Source organism: Artemia sp. Qi Xiang Cuo, chromosome 4, assembly GCF_049724085.1.
Source record: "Artemia sp. Qi Xiang Cuo chromosome 4, ASM4972408v1, whole genome shotgun sequence".
Classification (NCBI taxonomy): Eukaryota; Metazoa; Arthropoda; class Branchiopoda; order Anostraca; family Artemiidae; genus Artemia; species Artemia sp. Qi Xiang Cuo.
Window position 1 is genome coordinate 86,135,812 of NC_142797.1, and position 20,427 is coordinate 86,156,238.

General features: G+C 35.9%; 1 protein-coding gene across 1 annotated transcript; it reads left to right on the forward strand.

Annotated features, from left to right (window-relative positions):
- Positions 1 to 1,973: 1,973 nt before the first annotated feature.
- Positions 1,974 to 19,668, forward strand: LOC148953576 (hematopoietic prostaglandin D synthase-like). The gene is made up of 4 exons (XM_089087738.1): positions 1,974 to 2,205; positions 11,471 to 11,638; positions 15,608 to 15,756; positions 19,465 to 19,668. The coding sequence occupies exons 1-4, from the start codon at positions 2,070 to 2,072 to the stop codon at positions 19,630 to 19,632; spliced, it is 621 nt and encodes a 206-aa protein (XP_088943864.1). The 5' UTR covers positions 1,974 to 2,069; the 3' UTR covers positions 19,633 to 19,668.
- The last annotated feature ends 759 nt before the right edge of the window (positions 19,669 to 20,427 follow it).

Here is a 20,427-nt window from a genome sequence, read left to right on the forward strand (position 1 = left end):
CATTATAGAGGCATTTTTTATAGACAGAAATATGGGCTCTCCATGGGTGCCCCCTTTCTCCAATACAGGCTGATATTTTCATGGAAGACCTTGAAGAAAGGGCTATTTTGCAAAGTTCTTGTAAACCTGAATTTTGGGTTCGTTTTAAAGATGACATTTTTTATTTATGGGAGCATGGTGACGAGTCTCTGGGTTCTTTTCTTCACTTGCACAACTCCTTGGATCCAAAACTGAAATTTACTCAGGAATCAGAGATAGAGAGGCGTCTTCCTTTCTTAGATGTTCTGGTGCACCGAAATGATTCATGTTTCGAGTTTAGTGTATATAGAAAACCCACACATAATGACCGTTACTTAAGTTATTCCTCCAATCATTCTCCTGCTGTAAAAAGAGGAGTTGTCACTTCTCTAGTTGATAGAGCATTGAAAGTCTGTTCAACACGTTTCTTGGATTTAGAACTCAACCACCTTAGAGATATTTTATTTGGGAATGTTTATCCAATTAGTTTAATAAATTCTGTAATTACAGAACGCATTAAAAGATTATCAGATAGTTCCACAGAAAATACAAATCAAAGGGAAAATTCAGTTTATCTTGGTCTCCCATACATTAAAGGGATTTCAGACCACATTTCAAAAAATCTAAGGGAAAATAACATTTGCACTTATTATAGACCCAGAAAAACTATCAGGTCCCAAATTTATCAAGGTAAAGACCCTATCCCGATAGGTGAAAACTCCGGGGTCTACAGAATTCCTTGTTCGTGTGGTCTTTGGTATATCGGAAGAACTAATCAGTGACTAACAGATAGATTAACTCAGCATTCTATTTCAATTAATAAATCACTTAAAAAGCGGAAAAAACCAGAAAGTTTTAACTCTGCCCTTGCAGAGCACATTTTTGAAAAACCAGACCATACTATTTTGTTTAATTATGCTAGTATTATTTCGCATGACAAATGTATTGTCCAGCACTACAGAGAAGCTGTTGAAATTTATAAATACCAACATTTAGGTCTAGCTTTAAACAGAGATTCCGGTGATTTAAGAATAAAAGAGTCATATTTCGGTTTTCTCAAAAGAGAAGCCGATACGTTAGTAATCCCTGAAATAAACCTTGAACCACTTTCCCAGTCATCTAATCAAACACGTGAACAACCCCTTAGGTCTCAAAGGGTGTCTGCAAGAAATGCCTTAATTAAAATTCGAAATAAAAGAACATAGTTTTACAACTGATTTAATAGCAGGTTCGTTTTATTTTTTTGAGCGAATGAATCGATTCCTTTGCTTTTTCAGTTGTTCGATAGTATTTGTTGATGGGATTTCATTTTTTTCTGTATTTTGTGCAAATAGCGGATATTAGCGAATAACATGCTTTTACGGTTTTTAGGTAGTTGGTTTTAATTCTTTTAATTTTTGGCTTTTATTGATACATCGTTTCGTTTCGCGCTGAAGAAGAGAGGCGTTTCTCCTCTCGAAATATTCACTTTGTTTTTCAGTATCTTCATTTGGCCTATAAAAAACCCTTTTTTGCTCATTTTTCTTTCTTTATGTGATGTCAGGCCAATGTGATTTAAGAAATTATAAAATGTCTGAAGTGAGCCGCTTTGGAAGGGGGCAGTTTGTCCTCAAATCCCTGAAAGGACGCTAGAACTTTTAATTTCCAATCGAATGAGCCTCTTCCGAGATTTTTACTAAAAATTCTTCCATACGAAATGCCTTGGGGAAAAAATAAATAAATTACACATTGTATTTGATACAAATAATAATAGTACGCTTCGCTCTTTACTTAAGCAGCGCTATTGCACTGCCTATGATAACTTTCCTTGATTTAAGTTATGTATCGATGCAATTTTGATCTGTATGTCGTGTCTTTAAGAAATAAACTTATAAGCAAGGAAATATTTACATAAGATTATTTTATAAGATAAATTTATTCAGTGACCAAAACGCAGGCACCCTGCCAATCTGAAAAAGGCTTTTGTATGAAAAAGTCCAAAGGACAAGATTAAGTAAGGGAATGCTTTTCATAGTGTTTCAGTTGGCAAACAGCAAGCCGGCAGTAAAATAATGGACAAAAAATATAAACTTATTTATTTTAATGTAAAAGGCAAAGGTGAAGTCATTCGCCTAATTTTTGCTTATGGAAAGATTCCGTATGAAGATATTAGGATTGAGTTCTCACAATGGCCAGCACTTAAACCAAGTAAGTTTTGTTGATACGTACGTATTATACCGACCACACTTTATTTTTGATCTGTACTAAAAACCGATTTCTGTGTATTCACTAGGAAATAATCAGCTTAGCCTGACTGAGGTAAACTATTATGCAGCTATGATTTAATTTGATATTTACTATTTAGAGTTGGTTACGTTAGATATTTTATTTTTATATAATATGTTCTAGGTGGCCTGCTTTCCATAATTCTCTGTTTTATTTTGCATAATTTTAAGCAATACTGGTCTATAGTCAGGTAAAGAGGAACTAAAAAAATGTTACCGTTATGAAACACTTTCTCTGTGAAGTAAAACGGTGACGAATAATACTGTAAGGCCCACTGTATATAAATTATATACAGTATAACCACGACTAAGTAATATTTGGCTACTAAAGTCTTGGCACGTATAAAAGCTCCGCCCATATACTCGTACGTTCCTCTTATTTGATCTGCCATCAGCGGTCCAGTGTATATTACCCTGGAACACGTATTTTGGCAGAAACTTTCTCAAAAGGCCTTTGAAACCAACTAGAGACTTTGCAACCTACTTGTAATTTCTAACAACATCTAATAATAACATTACACAACTAATTACTGATTTTTTTATATGTATTGGAATAAGTTAATTTAAAACTAGATTCTTTAAAATTTAATGTGACAAAGGTGATGCCAAATTTCGCGTTCAAGAGAAATCTGACTTGTCTACCCGTGAAAAAAACTAATGTCGCTTATGTTTCTATGTTCTCCGGAGCACTTGCATCTCGGTACGGCTTTGTATAATGATTATGACACGGAATGATTCTACTGTATACATTTATCTACAGTGGTAAGGCCAGGCCTTAGGAGGGGTGTTCATGGTGTTTAGCCATCAGTGTTATACCGGTAGGTCACAACGCCACTGGTGTGGTAATATACGGGTGTCACCACTTATTGGAGGGGAAAGCCCCGGCCCCAAAATATAATGTGATGCCGCGTCTACCACTCCGGTTCTGCAAATATCGGGTTTGGTACTACCCGATTTACAGTATACCCTGTCCCAGGGTATGATAAAGCGATCGAGTGGTCAAATGGCCACTTTCAAAGCCAAGTGTACCCGCCTTGGGTTACGGCTAGAAAATCTCTAACTCTCTCCTTGGAGGTAACAAACCTCCCTGTCAATATAATAATGACGAAATCTCGTAACTCTATTCCTACCCTGCCTGGGTTACGGAAACTAGTACACAGTTTGTAGAAAATACCTTACTTGTATTCTTCCAAAAGGGTCACAATAATAACATCTATAAATCTCAATTACAGAATCCCTATACGGGGTCTCAAAGTAGACTAAATCAAAATAATATTTTGTACACCACTGTTCAGAAGGGTGGACCTTCGCTTGGCCCAGCCAATCATCTCCATCCGCATTCAAACCCGATTCTACCTCTTAGCTTCATCTTTCAATGACTCCCAACCAGGAAGTACAAAAATAGAACTTACTTCAAAGCTTACTTATTGCGACGCCTCTAACTTAGCAGCGAGAATTTAGCCTGTCTTTTGAAATTATACTATAAGCAAATGTAATTAAGAAAACGAAAACAGCTCATTTATCTGAAAGGAAAAGAAACAGCGGTGGAAACCCAACACCTCCCCCCGTAAGACAGATGACCGCCTACGCGCTATCTTGGTCCACCCTTACAAACATAGACACATAACTTCAACCTTACAAAATCTTTGTGCCTTCTCTCTTCCACCATCGTCTGTGCTACTACTTTCACCGCTTGTTTCTGGATCGGTCGTCATCAACACGTCTCTACTGTAGGACCACCATGGTCTAAATCGTATAGCATCCGCATTAGGCTTTGAAAGTTGAAGTCCCCAAGATTCGTAGACAAGGATTGTGCGCAGCAAAACCAAAAACAAAAAATTTTCTAACTCTCACGAATTTACATTTGAGAGGAGCAGAGAATCAGTTTCTGGCCCATATGATAATGCCAGCCATCATGAAAAATTGGCTGCACTAGCCTCTTAATTTCCATCTGTGGAAGCAACCCCACATCTCAATTAAAAAGTAAATTGCCCTTTGGCATAATTTCAAATAATCTAAGGCCAAAAATGCAATGGCCTGTGAAAACGATAAGGGAACTGGGAATGAAATGAAATTTTGAGCGAACCATGAATCGCCTTTTTTCTGGGTTCCCTCCCCTGGGATAATTAAATGCAGAAAATGCGTTGATGCTAATTGAAGATGAAACTTAGATACATCTCCCACTGAATATGGTTTTCCGGAAATAATTCTCGATTTCCATGAAGAATAACAGCTATGAATAGGGTTACTGGACAAAGGTTTGAGTGAAGTATGAAGTGACTGGGAGAGAGTATCCCCCAAGGACTCCAGATCAGAAAGGCAAAATCTCGTTAAAGGGATCACAACTTGTCCGCCAGTTGTGCATTGAGGAAAAGGGCTATCTTTCGCGACTTCCCGCAGGGGATCTTCCCCAAGGGATTCCTCCTCCTCGTAAAGGATCGACATATCTTTTGAGTTGATAATACCAATCTCAGATTCCTTTCCAAGTTTTTCCAATCCGACTCGACATTCAATTTCTCCCAACTTTCCCCCAACCATTGTAGGTCATTCATCTCTATTTTGTAACCATCTTGTTTTATTCCCCATGGGCCTTTGACCTCTTTTTCCCCGCCATTATTTATGTTATCAAGGCACAGCCCATCCAACATTTTACTATTTTTCGCCACTGCAGGCTGAATCTCCAAATTTTGTCTCTTTTTTACACTCCTCTTTTCATCTCTACTTTTCACAATTTTATCATTCTCGCAAAATAATAAATCATTATTAAATCCGATGTGGACTCCAGTGTCCACCATCTTTGACTGCCTTTTTTTATTGTAGTTCTATTTAATATCTTTTTTCTCTCTTTTAGGCCTCTTTACTTTTACCGCACAAACAAATAGTTTGTTATCAAATTGGAACTGAACTCCAACATTTGGTTTTTTTTATTCTATTAAAATTTCCCGAACTTTCCAAGTAAAAGTGCGTACAATAAATCTCTTCTAAATTTTCTCTGGTACAATTAGTGTTTCATTTTTGTATGTGCTTGTTAGCGTCTCATATTCATTAAAAATGTTCTCAAGTTTTCTATTTTCTGCAAAGATATCTCCAAAGTCTCCTCCTACTAAAACATTCACTGCTAGCGTAGGTACTAACCCTAATTTTATCGTTTTTCTCTGGACCGTACCGTCCTTCTTTGCAATTTCTATTCTTACCCAAGCAGACGGGCATGGGTGCTTATCTCCATAATAACAAACTGTTGTAATATCATTTTTATGGTCTATTTCCGTCTTTTTAATAAGCTCCATTCGCATAAAAGTTTTCTGACCCCCAGAGTCAATCACCATTTTGGTCAATTTTCCAATTAATTTTCTCTCTATTTTGTGTGATCTGACAAACTGGTCAGTTTTTGCTTTATTATGTGCTGTAACCCAATTTTTTCTCTTATATGTTACTTTTTGATCTTTTTTATAGCAGTTTCTAGAAAAAGGCCTCGAGGAATCAAATTTTACTAGATTATCAAAATTTTGAGCATCAAGCATTTCATCTTTCCGACAGGGCGGCGCAGCCTCCCAATTTATTTTATGGGTCGGTCCACCTTCCCCCGTAGTCAGCGAAGTTGTATATTTTTCTGGGCTTCTAACCCATGCGGTTCTCTTAAACGTTTCAAAATTTTTCCCTGCAATCATTTCCATTATGTATTTTCTTTCCTCTCTGTCTGCCTCCTCCGTTTTTTCTTTGGCTACTCTATCTCTTTCTCTTTTTTCTCTGTCTTCCTCCTCCTTTCGTTCTCTATCTATTCTAATATTCTCTTCTCTCTGCTCTCTAGTTATCCTCTCTTTCTCTCTTTCTTGTCTATCTCTCTCTTTCTTTTCTATCTTTCTCCTCCTTCTTTTCTCTGGCTACTCTATCAGCCTCTTCCTTTCTTTCTCTAGCTATTCTCTCTTCCTTCATGAAATTTAATATTTGTTGTGTTGTATCTATTTGAGTACTCTTTCGCGAGCCCCTGCTGGATTTCGATTCAACACTGCTCCTTCTACCCGGACTACTTTGATTCCGTCTGTCATTATTTCTTCTTAATTCATTTTCTGAATCTGTTCGTTCTCTATCCCTATTGTCTCTTTCTTTATAGGCTACTCTAGCCCTTTCGTCCTCTTTTCTATTCTTTCTAATTTCATCTTTCTCAGCCTGCATTTTTTCCTTATATTCTCGGTGCTCTCCCTCAAATGCCTCCATATTAGCCTTTCTTTCTATTTTCCTACTTTTTCTATGGGCTTGACTCACCCTTCTCGGTCTTGAGTTAATCTCATCTGTGTCCGACATAATTTCAAAATTTCGTTACGTTAAATTATCTCTTCAGTCTAAATGAAAATTCTTTTATCCATGTAGCTTCCGGTCTATCGCGAAAAATTGCTGCTTGCCAATTTTCCTTATATTTTGCAAACTAATTAGTTGCGGGATATATTGATCCGTAATTTTTCAATTATGATCTCACAAGGCACAGCCCATAATAGATCTTCATAGTCCTATTAATTGATTCCGTATTTTTTTCTTTTTTTTCCTTTATATGTAACCACAATAGGCTACTATCACTATGTTGGCTAACTCAACTAGTCTCTTCGAAAACGCAGAATTCTTTTACTATCAGGTTTACTGATAGCTCCTTTTGTTGCTGCCACCAATGTTCGTAGTGACAGCTACCGCTGGCACCAATGTTCGTGGTGTTTAGCCACCAGTGTTATACCGGTAGGCCACAACGCCACTGGCGTGGTAATATACGGGTGTCACCACTTATTGGAGGGGAAAGCCCCGGCTCCAAAATATACTGTGATGCCGCGTCTACCACACCGGTTCTGCAAATATCGGGTTTGGCACTACCCTATTTACAGTATACCCTGTCCCAAGGTATGATAACGCGATCGAGTGGTCAAATGGCCACTTTCTAAAGCCAAGTGTACCCGCCTTGGGTTACGGCTAGAAAATCTCTAACTCTCTCCTTGGGGGTAACAAACCTCCCTGTCAATATAATAATGACGATATCTCGTAACTCTATTCCTACCCTGCCTGGGTTACCGAAACTAGTACACAGTTTGTAGAAAATACCTTACTTGTATTCTTCCAAAAGGGTCACAATAATAACATCTATAAATTCCAATTACAGACTCCCTATGCGGGGTCTCAAAGTAGACTAAATCAAAATAATATTTTGTACACCCCTCTTCATAGGGGTGGACCTCCGCCTGGCCCAGCCAATCATCTCCATCCCCATTCAAACCCAATGCTACCTCTTAGCTTTATCTTTCAGTGACTTCCAACCAGGAAGTACAAAAATAGAACTTACTTCAAAGCTTACTTATTGCGACGCCTCTAACTTAGCAATGAGAATTTACCCTGTCTTTTGAAATTATACTATAAGCAAATGTAATTAAAAAAACAAAAAATAGTCACTTATCTGAAAGGAAATGAAACAGGGGTTGGAACCCCAACAAGGGGCAAGGGTGGTAATTGTTACGAATAAGGGTATGATTAAAGAAGCCCTATAGAGTTCTGGAAACTGCTTTAAAACCATCACAAATACTTACTTATTTGATTCATAAAAACATACCCCCCCCCCCTTCCCTACAATCCGACATTAAAATCGTTGGGTATTGAACAAATATAGTGGGAAAGAATATAGTTGGCTGAATATTTATCCAGGAGAGGGGAGGCAGGGCTTTCCCGGGGGGAGGAGGTGCCCCCCCCCCCCAACTTTTTGGCATTCGGTAAAAGTTTCGGCAGAAATTTTGCAAAATCGGCCCAGATTTAGCAAAATTCTTGATTTCTGCAGAAAATTCGGCATAAATCAGGTAGCGATTCAGTAAAATTGACGATGATAGCCCCCCCCCCCCAATTAAATGAGCCTCAGGACGTCCCTGGGGGGAGGGGCGTTGAAGCGAATAAATACCCCTTTAGGAATAAGATAAGTAGGCCTAAGTATTTGTGATTGTTTTAAAGCAGTTTTCAATTTTTTTGGACCTCACCTAGCACATGTCCAGGATTTTTTCGGGAGAGGGGGTACAAAAAAAAAATAAAAAGAAACGCATAAAAAAATGGTTTATATTCATTTTTGTTACGTTTTTACAAGTTGGACAAACATTTCGGGGAGGGGTAAGTTTCAAATCCCATAGCCCCCTGCCCTCCCTGGATACGGCATTGGACCTCACTTTAAAAAAACAAATAATTTTAGGGCAAGCACTGAGCGCTTACCGGTTTGGGGGAAATAGACAAATAAATAAAAATGCACCGGTCTTAACAATTACTGCAAGGGTCTATATGGTTGAATAGCAACATCCTTTAGTATGAAATCATATCCGAACATTCTAGGGTATCGTGATTAGAAAATCCAAAAGCAAAAGACAAAGGAAAGAGCCAAGATCGATTAATATATGCCATATCACACCCAGAAATTGTAGTTCCAAAACTTAAAAAAAAATAGAAGCTCAACTATAGTTTATTGTTCTTGTTTGATCTACGATTGAATTAAATAGATAAGAGTAAAGAGCGGGGTAAAGCTTAAAATGGGCAGAAATAATTCCGTATATGAGCTCCCCTCCGGCTCTTTACGCTAAAGTTTGGCTTTTTGTCCAATTCTTTAAGTACGACAGATTAAATTGGAATAAGAGGTCTTTTTAAACTAGCCCAGTATACAACTTTAGCATAAAGCACGGGTAATTTAGGAGGGGATTTTCCGTGAAATGAAAAGCTCCTGGTAGTATTTGAAATCTTCCTTCTCTCCTTAATTTTTTTCTGGTGGTACTCATGATGACATCCCTCCCTTTCCACCTTTGTGCCGATAGGCCTAACCTTACCTTAGTTCTTTTGGAGCCATCGGTGCCACGTAAGGTGACAACGAAGAGTCTTCGCTCGTCCCGGAGCCATGACGTCTTCCCATTCAGGTACTAATGAGGCTTTCAGACGTCCTAAGATCTCGATCAGAAGTTCGCCACAAGGGGCTCTCTGGACGACCCGTTTTCTTCTGCCGTCTAGTTTCCAACTGTAGACTGTCCGACTGTAGACTTAAAACAACAGTAGAGAAGCTGGCCCGTTCTACAGCGGATTTCAGAGTTGCTGACTCTTTGTGGCCAGCTGATACTTAAAATTCTCCTCGGGCATATGTTTTTGAATGCAAGGATCCTCTTTTCAAGTTGTTGGTTCATTTTAGCAATTATTACCGCAGGGTTGCCACCCGTAGTTATTAATCACTATTTCTGGTTTTTCATTTTTTTTGGATTGCCTAGTGAATTTGTTTTAGCTAGTGATTTTTTTCTAGGAAATTAGTGATTTTATCCTGAACCTAGTAATTTTTATTATACAACGCATAAATTCGAGCGAATAAATTATACAAGAGGCTACTTATTGAAAGGGAAATCGATCTTTTCGTAAAACTTTACCGAAAGCCAAGAAAATAAAATTATTTTCTTTGTTTTATCGACTCAGCCCAAATAGTAACCGAAACTCTAAAAAAGGGAATTTTGATAACAATTAACACATTAAAGAATTAGCTTTTTATATTGATTCTAAATATATAAAATTCATCCAGTTTAACCAACAGGTACGAACCTGAGAAAATCTACCCGATTTTCAAAAAAGGGGAAAAACACACCAAAAAGGTTAAGTGACCTTAATGAAAATTCCACCCATCATATTCACCAAATCAGAATACCCGACTACAGAGGTTTTAAAGTCCTATCTAGAAAAATGTAGAATTTTGTATATTTGGCTAGAAAAAAGATCACCAATGCGTGTTTATTTGTGTTTTTTTTTCGCAGGGACGATCGTATCGGAACAACGGTCTTATAAGATCTGGAAAGAGCTTATTCTAACGGAAATTAAAAGTCCATGTGTCCTTTTTTAGTAAACAAAAATTTGGAGGGCAACTAGCCCCCTTCTCACTCCTCTTTTTGCCCCAAATACATCCAATCAAAATTTTGAGAGAGCCATTTCATCAGCATAGTTGAAAGGTCCAATAACTATGCCTCTGGAATTGACAAGACCCCCCCCCACAGCCCCTGGTGAAAGGGCTGTAAGTTGTGCAGTTTACTCATTATTCACATATAGTATTTGTTATTGCGAAATATAAAAAAGGGAGGGGGAGTTTCTGGGGGGAGGGGTTCACGGGGAAATTTTTTCAGAGGGGGGTGGGGTATTTTTCGGAATTCACATACTAAATTCTTTTTATTTGTCTTACTTTCTCTTTGGTTGCACGTTTGTACATGTGGAGAGAATGTACCAGGAGAGGTTTCAGCGAAGAGGGAATTGTCTGGAGGAACTTTTCCATGGGAGGATTTTCCACGGGAGCAATTTTTCGTATGGCAATTCTCTGCAAAAGTAACTTTTGAGGGGGGATTTTCTACAAAGGAAGGAGGGTGGTTCCAGCACGATCTGGAAAACAATAAGAAATTAAACAAAGACCAATTTATTTTTCAAATGAAAGCAAGAAGCATTTTCCAGGGAAAATTGTCCTGGGGAATTTCCAGCCAGGAGAGAATAGTCAAGAGGAAATTTTCCCGGGGAGGCGGGAAATCTATACAGAAGGAATTGTCCATGGGGTAATTTTTCCAGGGAGGAATTTGCCATGGGAGGACTTTCCACGGGAGGAACTTTTAATGGGGGGGGGATAATTTTCTGTGCAATTTTTCGACAGAGCAGGTAGGCGGATTTTCCGGTATGATTTGAAGAACGATCAGAAATTAAATATTAAAATGAGGTCTTTTTAACTGAAAGTAAAGAACAACATTAAAACTTAAAATGAACAGAAATTATTCCATATATGAGAGGAGAGGGCTACCCCTTCTCTTAGACTCGTAGCTTTAAACGTAATTAATTTCATAAATTGGAATTACTAGAAAAAGTTAATTCTTTTAAGGTATATATTGATAAAAAGACATCTGTAGTTAAGTATTTTGATTACTGTTAGCAGTAGTCGCTCCTTACTTGCAGTTTGTAACCATGAACTGATAAACATGTAAATATTAAACACAAAACCCACAACTCCCATTTCACGTCGATAAACAAAGCTCCTGGTAATATTTTTCTCTCCGTCCTGGGATATTCCCTGAAAATGCTCCCTCGCTGTTTTTGTTGCTGATTGGACCATCCCAGTGGGAAATTGAGAAGATTCAATTTTCTTTTCTTTGTTTCCTTTCCTTTTCAAATCCTATCTTTTGAAGATACCCCATTTGGTCAACTGCCGTACATTGAAGTTGATGGTAAGACGTTGGCCCAGTCTAATGCCATTTCCAGATATTTAGCGAAACAATGCGATCTAACCCCTACTACAGATTGGGAACAGGCCCAGGCTGATGAATTAGCTGATCTTGTCCAGGATATTAAGACTAGTAAGTAATACAAATAATGCTTCTCATCTAACTGTTTATTACTAACCGACAGATTTGCATATTACAAATAAAATACGAGTAATTCCCTTTTATTTCTACTGAACTTGTGAGCCTCCTAAAGAGTTGATTTCTAAATGAATTTTATGATTTGATATAATATGGTTAGGCTTCAATATTTTTTTTTACGAACCGTTTAAAAACATATTTCTTAAAAACAAAATTTTAAGATCTACGGCCGTTCCCTTGACTCAGGTTGTTTTATCTAGTCTTTCTGAGAGAGGTAATCTTTAAAAAAAACTTTCAAGTTTCTAATCAAAGCATTCTTCCCAAAAAATTTATGGAAAACATCATTAAAAAAAATTTCTGAGTAAAAATCTGAGGCTAAAAGAAGGTATTATTGCAAAGAAGTTAACAATGAAATAGAGACATCCAGACCTAAACTAAGGTAACCAATAACATTGAAGATATTTAACCTTATTGAAATTTGAGTCCTGCGAGGAATTTCAATCTTTGTGATTGGACAGTCTTAAGTGGGGTGCGTGGATCTGCACCCCCTCCAATTTTCAAATTCAAACATACAGAGATGCTCCTACTATTTCAGCTAAAAATAATTCACGGAATATTTTGGGAGTTCCTCAAAACCCTTCATATCTAGCATTTGAAAATGATTTAGCTTACAGCATTACTGTCCTTAATCGTAACCCAAGATTATACATAAATGAAAATACAAATAAATATTCAAATATAAATAAATGAATTTACATAAAAATAAAAATATTATTCAAAAGTGGAAAGATGATGCTTTAATTAAGGAATTTCTTCAGTTCATCCTGCATTTTATTTTTTTTTTTACAATTCAAAAAGGGCATGTTTACTCAGTAAAAGTCAAAAAACAAAAACATATTCTTGTTAACCCATTAACACGTTCCCATGTGGGACCATGGGCTTAATTTTTTTTTTCCTGTGCTCTCTAGTGGCTCTAAAAGTAAACTGACGCTTTCCATACAGTTTAAAATAGCACAGCATCACACAGTATTTTCCTGTTAACAAATATTTAAGGTGATTTATCTAGAATCTCCTAGCCTCAGCTTTTCCAGTTTTCTTTCTTCTAGTTTTCACTTAATTTAATGGTTTTTGCTATTATATTACAAACCGAGTGTCCCCAACTGCAAAGTGAGAGGTTGTATTCGTTGAAATCCAGGGATACGGGTGTTCCAATGGTTAGTAAGACAACGAGTCGAGACTATTTTTACCCATGAGAGAATATTTGAACTTTGTCAGGCATGATTTCTTGGACAAAGGCGACTAAATGGCGAAGGTCTGACCATGTCTAAATACCGTCAATGCAAGCCTTTACAAAGTTAGTGTATTCACCGAGGATCTACTAAATGAATTAAGAGATGATTCCTTTTTTGATCCTCATAGACTTAAGATGTTCATCAGAGGAAAACCGATTAGATTTTGGCATAAAACAAGAGTCTCATTGTCTTCCCAAGGCTATTGTTAAGATCTTGAGCTGTATATAGGGAAAATGTCCAGTGAACAGGAGAGACAGAGTGAAACCAAAGTTGTAAATGAGCTCCTAAACGTAGGCACGAACCCTGCTCTTTACACCCTGCCCTGTATACACCCTTTATTTTGACAATTTCGTCCCCAGCTATGACCTTTCCGTGACACTTTACACTCATTAATACCGAGCTACAGGTACTATCCAGGAAAACTGATTACGAGAGCGCAAGATGGGAGAAGACAAATCGTTTTTGAAACAACCGAGAGTGGAAAGGTTATATTTGAGGTGAAGTGGAAAGTGGAAAGATGTCAAGGCTTTGCTGTTGCTACAAATCATAGTAAAATTGACCAGATGCTTCTCATGAAGTGCTACAGACGATTTCTCGTCTGCAGCAATTTTTCTGCTTCTCAGCAGAAAAATTAAGTGACAAGCAGCCACAGACGATTAACAGCTATAATACTGGTCTAGGAGGCGTTGACCCCCTAGGTAATGCACTGGTGAACAACTGGCCAATAGTTAGGAGCAAGAAATAGTACTGGATTATTGAGTAAAATTTACACTGTACATCAACTGTAGCTGGGTGGAAATTGTATAAGACAATCCACACAAAAGACACTGAGGAAAAGATTTAACAACTGGATTTCCTAAGTAAATTATTAGCTGGATTAGAGAACAATGAAACTCACAGTGTCCGATGGTCTGATGGAAGCCAGGGTACGACTATAGTGTTTCCAAAAGAGCTCACTGGTCATGTGTTTAAGACTGCCCTGAAACAAGCGGGAGGCAATGTCTGTATAAAGAACACCAAACTTGAGGTTTTTGACTGTGGGGAGCGATCCCATTAACAGATTTGCTTTGGGAAGTTTCATTCCTACTTAGTTTTTTTGTGTCTTTACAGTATTCTATATAAGTTTTTAGTACTGAAAAAAATTGAAGCCAAATACCCAACATGTACCATCTTTTGTCGCCAAAGAAAGGTCCCTACTGTATGCAACAATCGAGGATAAAAGTTTATCAATTTATATCGTCATTATCTAGGTTATTATATGGTCATTAGTGCCCGATGGTCTCATGGAAGCGTCAATGGGCTAAGCCTACCAATATTATTGGTGAGTGTCTCTAACTCTAGAGAAAATTTTTGGTTATTATGGGTCCCTAAATTCAGTTATCTGAATCCTAAATGTAGGATCATCGGATTGAGCTTGGCGTTAAGATTTTTTCCGGTTGGTAAAAGCAAAATACAGAGAAAATGTTCCTTTTTGAGACGAGGTTGTAATTGTGAATTAAAAAACTGATATTAAATATTTAAAAAGTGCAAATACATGAAATTAAATCAAAGGATGGAGATCTTTTCTTTTTGTAAATGATAACTTTTAAATGAGCTAATTTATAGCCTTAGTAAGTCTACCATGTCTTTGCCTCAAGCCTATGGGGGTCTAGTTGTAATTTACAATGAGAGTGTTGTTGGGTGGGGATATTGGTCGTTTTGATTAGGTTATTGACCGTAACTACTACATTTTCTCTTATTTTATTTATTTTATATCAAGAAAGCCCGCAGAGGATTGTGTTTTATGAAATAATGTATTAGGCTACGGTAATTACTTGGCTAAAAAAAAAAAAAAAAAAAAAAAAAAAAAAAAAAAAAAACTGTCTTCCATTGCTTTGAAAAGTCGTTTCTTTGTCCTTATAGATATTTGTAATTATCCGAAAATAAATATGTAAATATTTTGTTCAGCATACCAAGCGAAATAATTTTTTTTCGTTGCTGTTTTATTTTCAAAAAAGATCCTTTCGAACAAATGATCCTAGAACAATAGGAACATTTTCGATTTTTAAAGAAAATACAAAAAGTTTATTCTAACAAAAGAAAAGGTATTATAAGGTTTTATATAAAAAAGATATTTTTCACAATCTAGGGAACAGTTGTACACCTAAGGTTTAAATCAGGTATATAGCTTAGTTTTCTTTTTGTGAATCGGAATACTAAACATACTGTCTCTCAAGACCGATGTTATCGTGTCGGATGAGCTATGATTTCGTGAAATCGATTTTGAAGTTTCAAATCCTAGTGTTGTGACCATTATTGATAAAGCAAATATTATTGCAAAAATATTAATAATATTAATATTATATTAATAATATTAATATGAATCAAGCAAATATTGATTATTTTAAGAACACTGGCCTCAGTGACATAAACAAATTTTAGTTGACTACGTTCAAGTTCGAGGGATCCTATGGGCATTCTTGGAGAGAAGTTAAAACGACTTTGAATTTAGTGGTTGGGGGAGGAGGCGTTCTTTAATGGTCTTTACAATAGAGCATTTACAACAATTTTTGTTAATACGTGTCGACAGGCTTCGCTGAAATTTTCACAATGTATGAAAAGGAAGAAAATCTTTTGGAACTACAATCAGAACGAATAATTCCTATTTTGAAAGCTGTTTTTTAATTTTCAGTTGCAAGGCCAGTTAATCCTGTTTATGAAAAAGATGAAGCAAAGAGAAAATCCTTGTTTCCTGAAGTTTTGGCTGCAATAACTCAATTTTTAGAAAAAGTCGAAGCTCGTCTAGCCGCTAATCCCTGCGGATGGCTTGTCGGTAATAAGGTAATTTGCTTTCAAGTTGTAAATAGTAACTCGAGTTGTCAATATTGAAAGTTTTTATTAGGTTGAGATCAAAGATTATTTATAATAAGATACAAAGCTCGTATCTCTCAGTGTTGACCAGTGACACACTCAGAAAATAATTATGGGGGGGGGGGCTGACTGGGGGCCCCATGGTCAACCAGGAGATAACTTAAAAAATTCCTTAGAAAAAACGGTGTTTTAAGGTATTACTTTAAGTTTATTTTAGCTCTTTGAATGCAAGTTTTGAGTCAGAACTAAGGAGTGAATGATAAAACAGGGCAGATTAAATAAAATTTAAAAACAGAATGTAATCTTTTCTTGAGGCGGGGGGGGGGGGGCTAAAGCCCCGAAAGCCCTCCCCGTGGGTGCGCGCCTGGTGTTGAAAAAAGAATATTAACGAAACCATATTATTAGTAGAAGTATGTAGTTGTGTCACCCCACAAGTTTATTTTGTCAGCTATAATCAGTTTTCTGTGAAATATATAGCCTACAGCAGTAAAAGTTCAAAATTTATCCATTATCATTTAATAAGGCACAGATAATCTACATAACAGAATTGACAGCTTCAAAGAACTTGGTGTGACAAGAGCCGTTCCTTGGGAGGAGGGAGACAAATGGGACAGTTTCCCAAGAGGCCGTGCCTTGGGGGCACCACGGCCAGGAAATTGTCAACTTTGATCCAATTTTTCACATTGATTCGGCTTTTTTCGCTTATATTTGAGTCGGGAAAGGGGTGCTGTAGTTAATTTTTCCCAGAGCTCTACCAGCCCCAGAAACGGCTCTGGGTGTGACCTAATTTAGCACTGTTGAGGATCAACGTGAGAGGGTTTAATCTGACTCATGGCAACTCCTAACAATCCCACTTCATAATTTGACATTTCACAATCTTTATATCTCGTAGATTTACTATCAGATTCCATCTGTTACAATCTTGTTTGTGGAAACTCAGCACCATCTAGTGCAATTGCAGCCGCTAGTTAGCATATCGTTCTGTTCTTTTAATTTATTCCCTCAGTTTCCCATCTTATTATAAATAATCTTTAGCTGCGGTGGTATTTGATATAAGCTAAATGCCATTTGTAATGTTTCCGATGGTATGAAATTTAAATAAAAAAGAAAAAATATTAATAGTACTTAAGTTTATAATTTGGATTTAGTAATTTTTAAGTTCATTTAAAAAATTTTCACTTAGAAATTGAATTTTCAAATGCAAAGTGATTTAGCTTCTAATATTAAATTCATAAATTTAAAATAGAAAGCTAAATTGAGAAATTAAAATTTAAACCAAAAAGAAATAAAAAACTAATGTAATTTAAGTTTAAGATTTTGATTTAGTAATTCTTAAATTCAGTTAGAAATTGATTTTTTTTTTTTTTTTAATATAAAATAATTTAGCTTCTAATATTAAATTCATAAAATAAATAAATTTAAATAAATATATAAATATATAAATAAATTTAAAGATTTTAACTTAATGTTATTTAATTTTAACATTAAAAAGATGAAAATTCTTAAGATTCAAATTACTTGCTAAAGACATCAAGTCGTGGGCTTATGAGTAAACCTGAACCCAGAATACGGGTATAATTCAGGGTTCATACTTCTGGCTGGATCAGATTCTAAATTCAAATATTCTTCATTTGTTGCACATGTATTTTAGACCAAATTCAAGTTGAGGATTCAAATGTGCGATTATCCTGAATTGCCTTTGATTTAGTTTAGTTCCATTTTGTAGTCAAAATAAAATAAGATAATTTTATTTTGCCCACTTACAACATACAAAAAAGAAGCAAAGGAAAAAAAAGTATAAAGAAGAATCAACTTCTAAACAAAGAAAAGAGATAATACACAAACAAATTCCTTTCCATCTAGATTATAGTATCACCTATTATCAATTCATTTTTATCTTATAAAAGGATGTATTTGCCACTTTTTTTTCATGAAATCCTGTTTTTAAGAACGCTGTAATGGCCGTTATCTACTGGTTGCATTTACCTACCTGTCTTTATTGAATACATGGTAGGAGAGACGACAATATTTTAGGTATAAAACAAATTAAGAAAAAAAATATTAATTAAGTTTCGCGCAAAGATGACTGAATATAACTTAATACTTACTTAAATTTATTATCGTAAGGTTTACTTTCATAATGAACCATGGAATATTACTACAATTCTACAGCTGTGACACAAATTATTAATGCTTGCAAAGATTTCTCACTTCAATATTTTTAGAAATAGATAAAACCAGAAACAGATAGGGTGTGTAGAAATAGATAAAATAGAAAAAGCAGAACAGATGAACAACCGAAAGTTAGTAATCAGTTTTGAGAAGAGGCTTTTATATCTGGTTTTACGGTTTCAAACACTCTAGACAACTTTTGATGGTGGAAATTCATTTCTGTGTATACGATGTTTCCACCACGAGGATGTATCGTGGAAACACCGTACAAAAAGAAAATTCATTACTATTCTGCTAACTACCATTTTTTACGGATGACAAGTTGCTTAAAATTAGATTTTTTGAGAATCCATTTGGGATCTAAAGAGAAGCAGTCCTGAAATGCGATAGAGAGAGGTCATAAGAAGGATTTCAAGGGAATAGGATCCTTATGCAAGGGAAAAATCTGAATAAGCCAAGTTGGAAGAGATGCGTCTCCACCTTTGTTTGACTCGACAGTTGTCATACTGCGATGGGTTGTCAGATGTAGTAGTAGTTACAAAATTACGAAAAAGTAATATCGCTTTTTGGTTTTGGGCACGAGGTTTCTCACACCTCTTAAAATAAGAATGAGATAGTTCTACAAAGCTGGCTGACGACAGTTTGGACGTGTAGTTGTTTCAAAACCCAGCAGATGAACTAGGACTTGAAATTGAACTTGACCGAGTTCAAAACTTAAAAATGGATACCATAATAATTCATGCAATGTAAATATTATCACATGGTTATTTTTGGCAACTCAATATTCATAGCTTCAATTTAAGGCGTGTTTCACAGTTTTCACGGGCTTCTTTCAGGGGTTCACTTTTTACTGTGATTTCCAATTTTGCAAAGAAAGTATGTTCCTTTGAACTGGAAAAATAAATTGAGGATGCGTGCAATGTCGTTAATCATTACCTAGGTTATGATTAAATGTCGGACCAAAGTTCGAATATTGTTCAATCACCTGCGTTTTTTTGTTGCCTTGGTGAGCTGGGGTTTTTCCATTCCATGTCGTTTGGTTTAAGGGTCGTACACAAAAAACCCTTATTCCTTACATGATAATATGTTCTCTAAAAAGGTAGGGCAGCTATAGCACAGAAGGTCATTCGGACATTCAGCTGTGAGGTTTTTCGGTCACAACTCTAAGCACACTTTGTTCATGGTGAAACTGTAATGTAAATTCGCCGAACAATTTCTTTGTCAATGACAATTAATACTCGCTGCAGTAAAAATTAATTTGAATTAGCCCATATTGATCCTGTTGATCGAGAAAAAGTGTGGATGAACAATTCTACTTCATGAATGCTAGAAAATGAATGACAGCCGTATCACAACAACTTACTACAAAATCACTTTATTACCAATTTAGCTTGCTCAAAATCTAAAAAAGAGACTTATGTTTAGTCAAACCGAATAAGCATCAATTGTAGAAGTTGCCATTGACAGCTGAAGGTTGTTATTTAATTATTGTTTCATTTTATACAGATTTCCTGGATTGACCTGCTGTTCTTTACAACTACAGAGTACTGCGTCACAGTGTTTGGAAAGGAAGCTCTAGCAAAGTATAAACATCAACACGCACTGTACACAAGAATCAAGCAAATACCTCAAATTGCGGCTTATCTAGAAAAAAGGACAGATACTGTAATTTAATTCCAGAACATGTCCAAAATAAATCAATCTTGGATTTTTTTTTTTCATATTGTGGTTGCTTATTCTGGCTTATTCCAAATGTATTGGGCTGCACTAACACCCTCTTCTGTTGTTTTTTTTTTTTATTTGTCTGTGTTTGGTTGTTATTGCGTTTTTTCGACTTCTTACAACAGTAATTCTTACAACAGTAAGAATTACTGTTGTAATTCTTACAATAATTCTTACAGTAATTTCTTACAACAGTAACTCAAAAACGGTTCTACTAAACGTTATGAATATCGCAGGAGAGCAAAAGATGCGTTTCGATTTTTCGACTAAGAACCATTTGGTTATAAGAACAAAGATCATTCTATCTTTCAACCATGCGAAAAATAAGAAATTGCGTGATTGTGGACCAGCAATACATTTTTTTATTAAACTAAATAATAACGATTATTAAATTAAATAATAAACGTTATGTGTATAATAAGCGTAAAACCTTTCTATGTACAGTAAACCTTGTTTTGTTAAATTATTTGTGATTGCTTTTAGTTCTAAATTTAGAGTTATAATATATTTAGGCTAATAAATTTAGACTGTAACTGTGTCAGTCCTTGCGCATCACGCTGGACTTTAATTTTTGAATAACGATGCTTATGAGAAAAAGGTTAACTTAGGCGTACTTAATTTATAAAATCGAATACAATTTTTCTAAGTTAGAGAGAACCAAACTTATAATTTCCACGCATAACGTCAACTATTTACCATTTTTTGAGATTCAAAAATTAACATTTATATTGAAATCTATCACTTTCA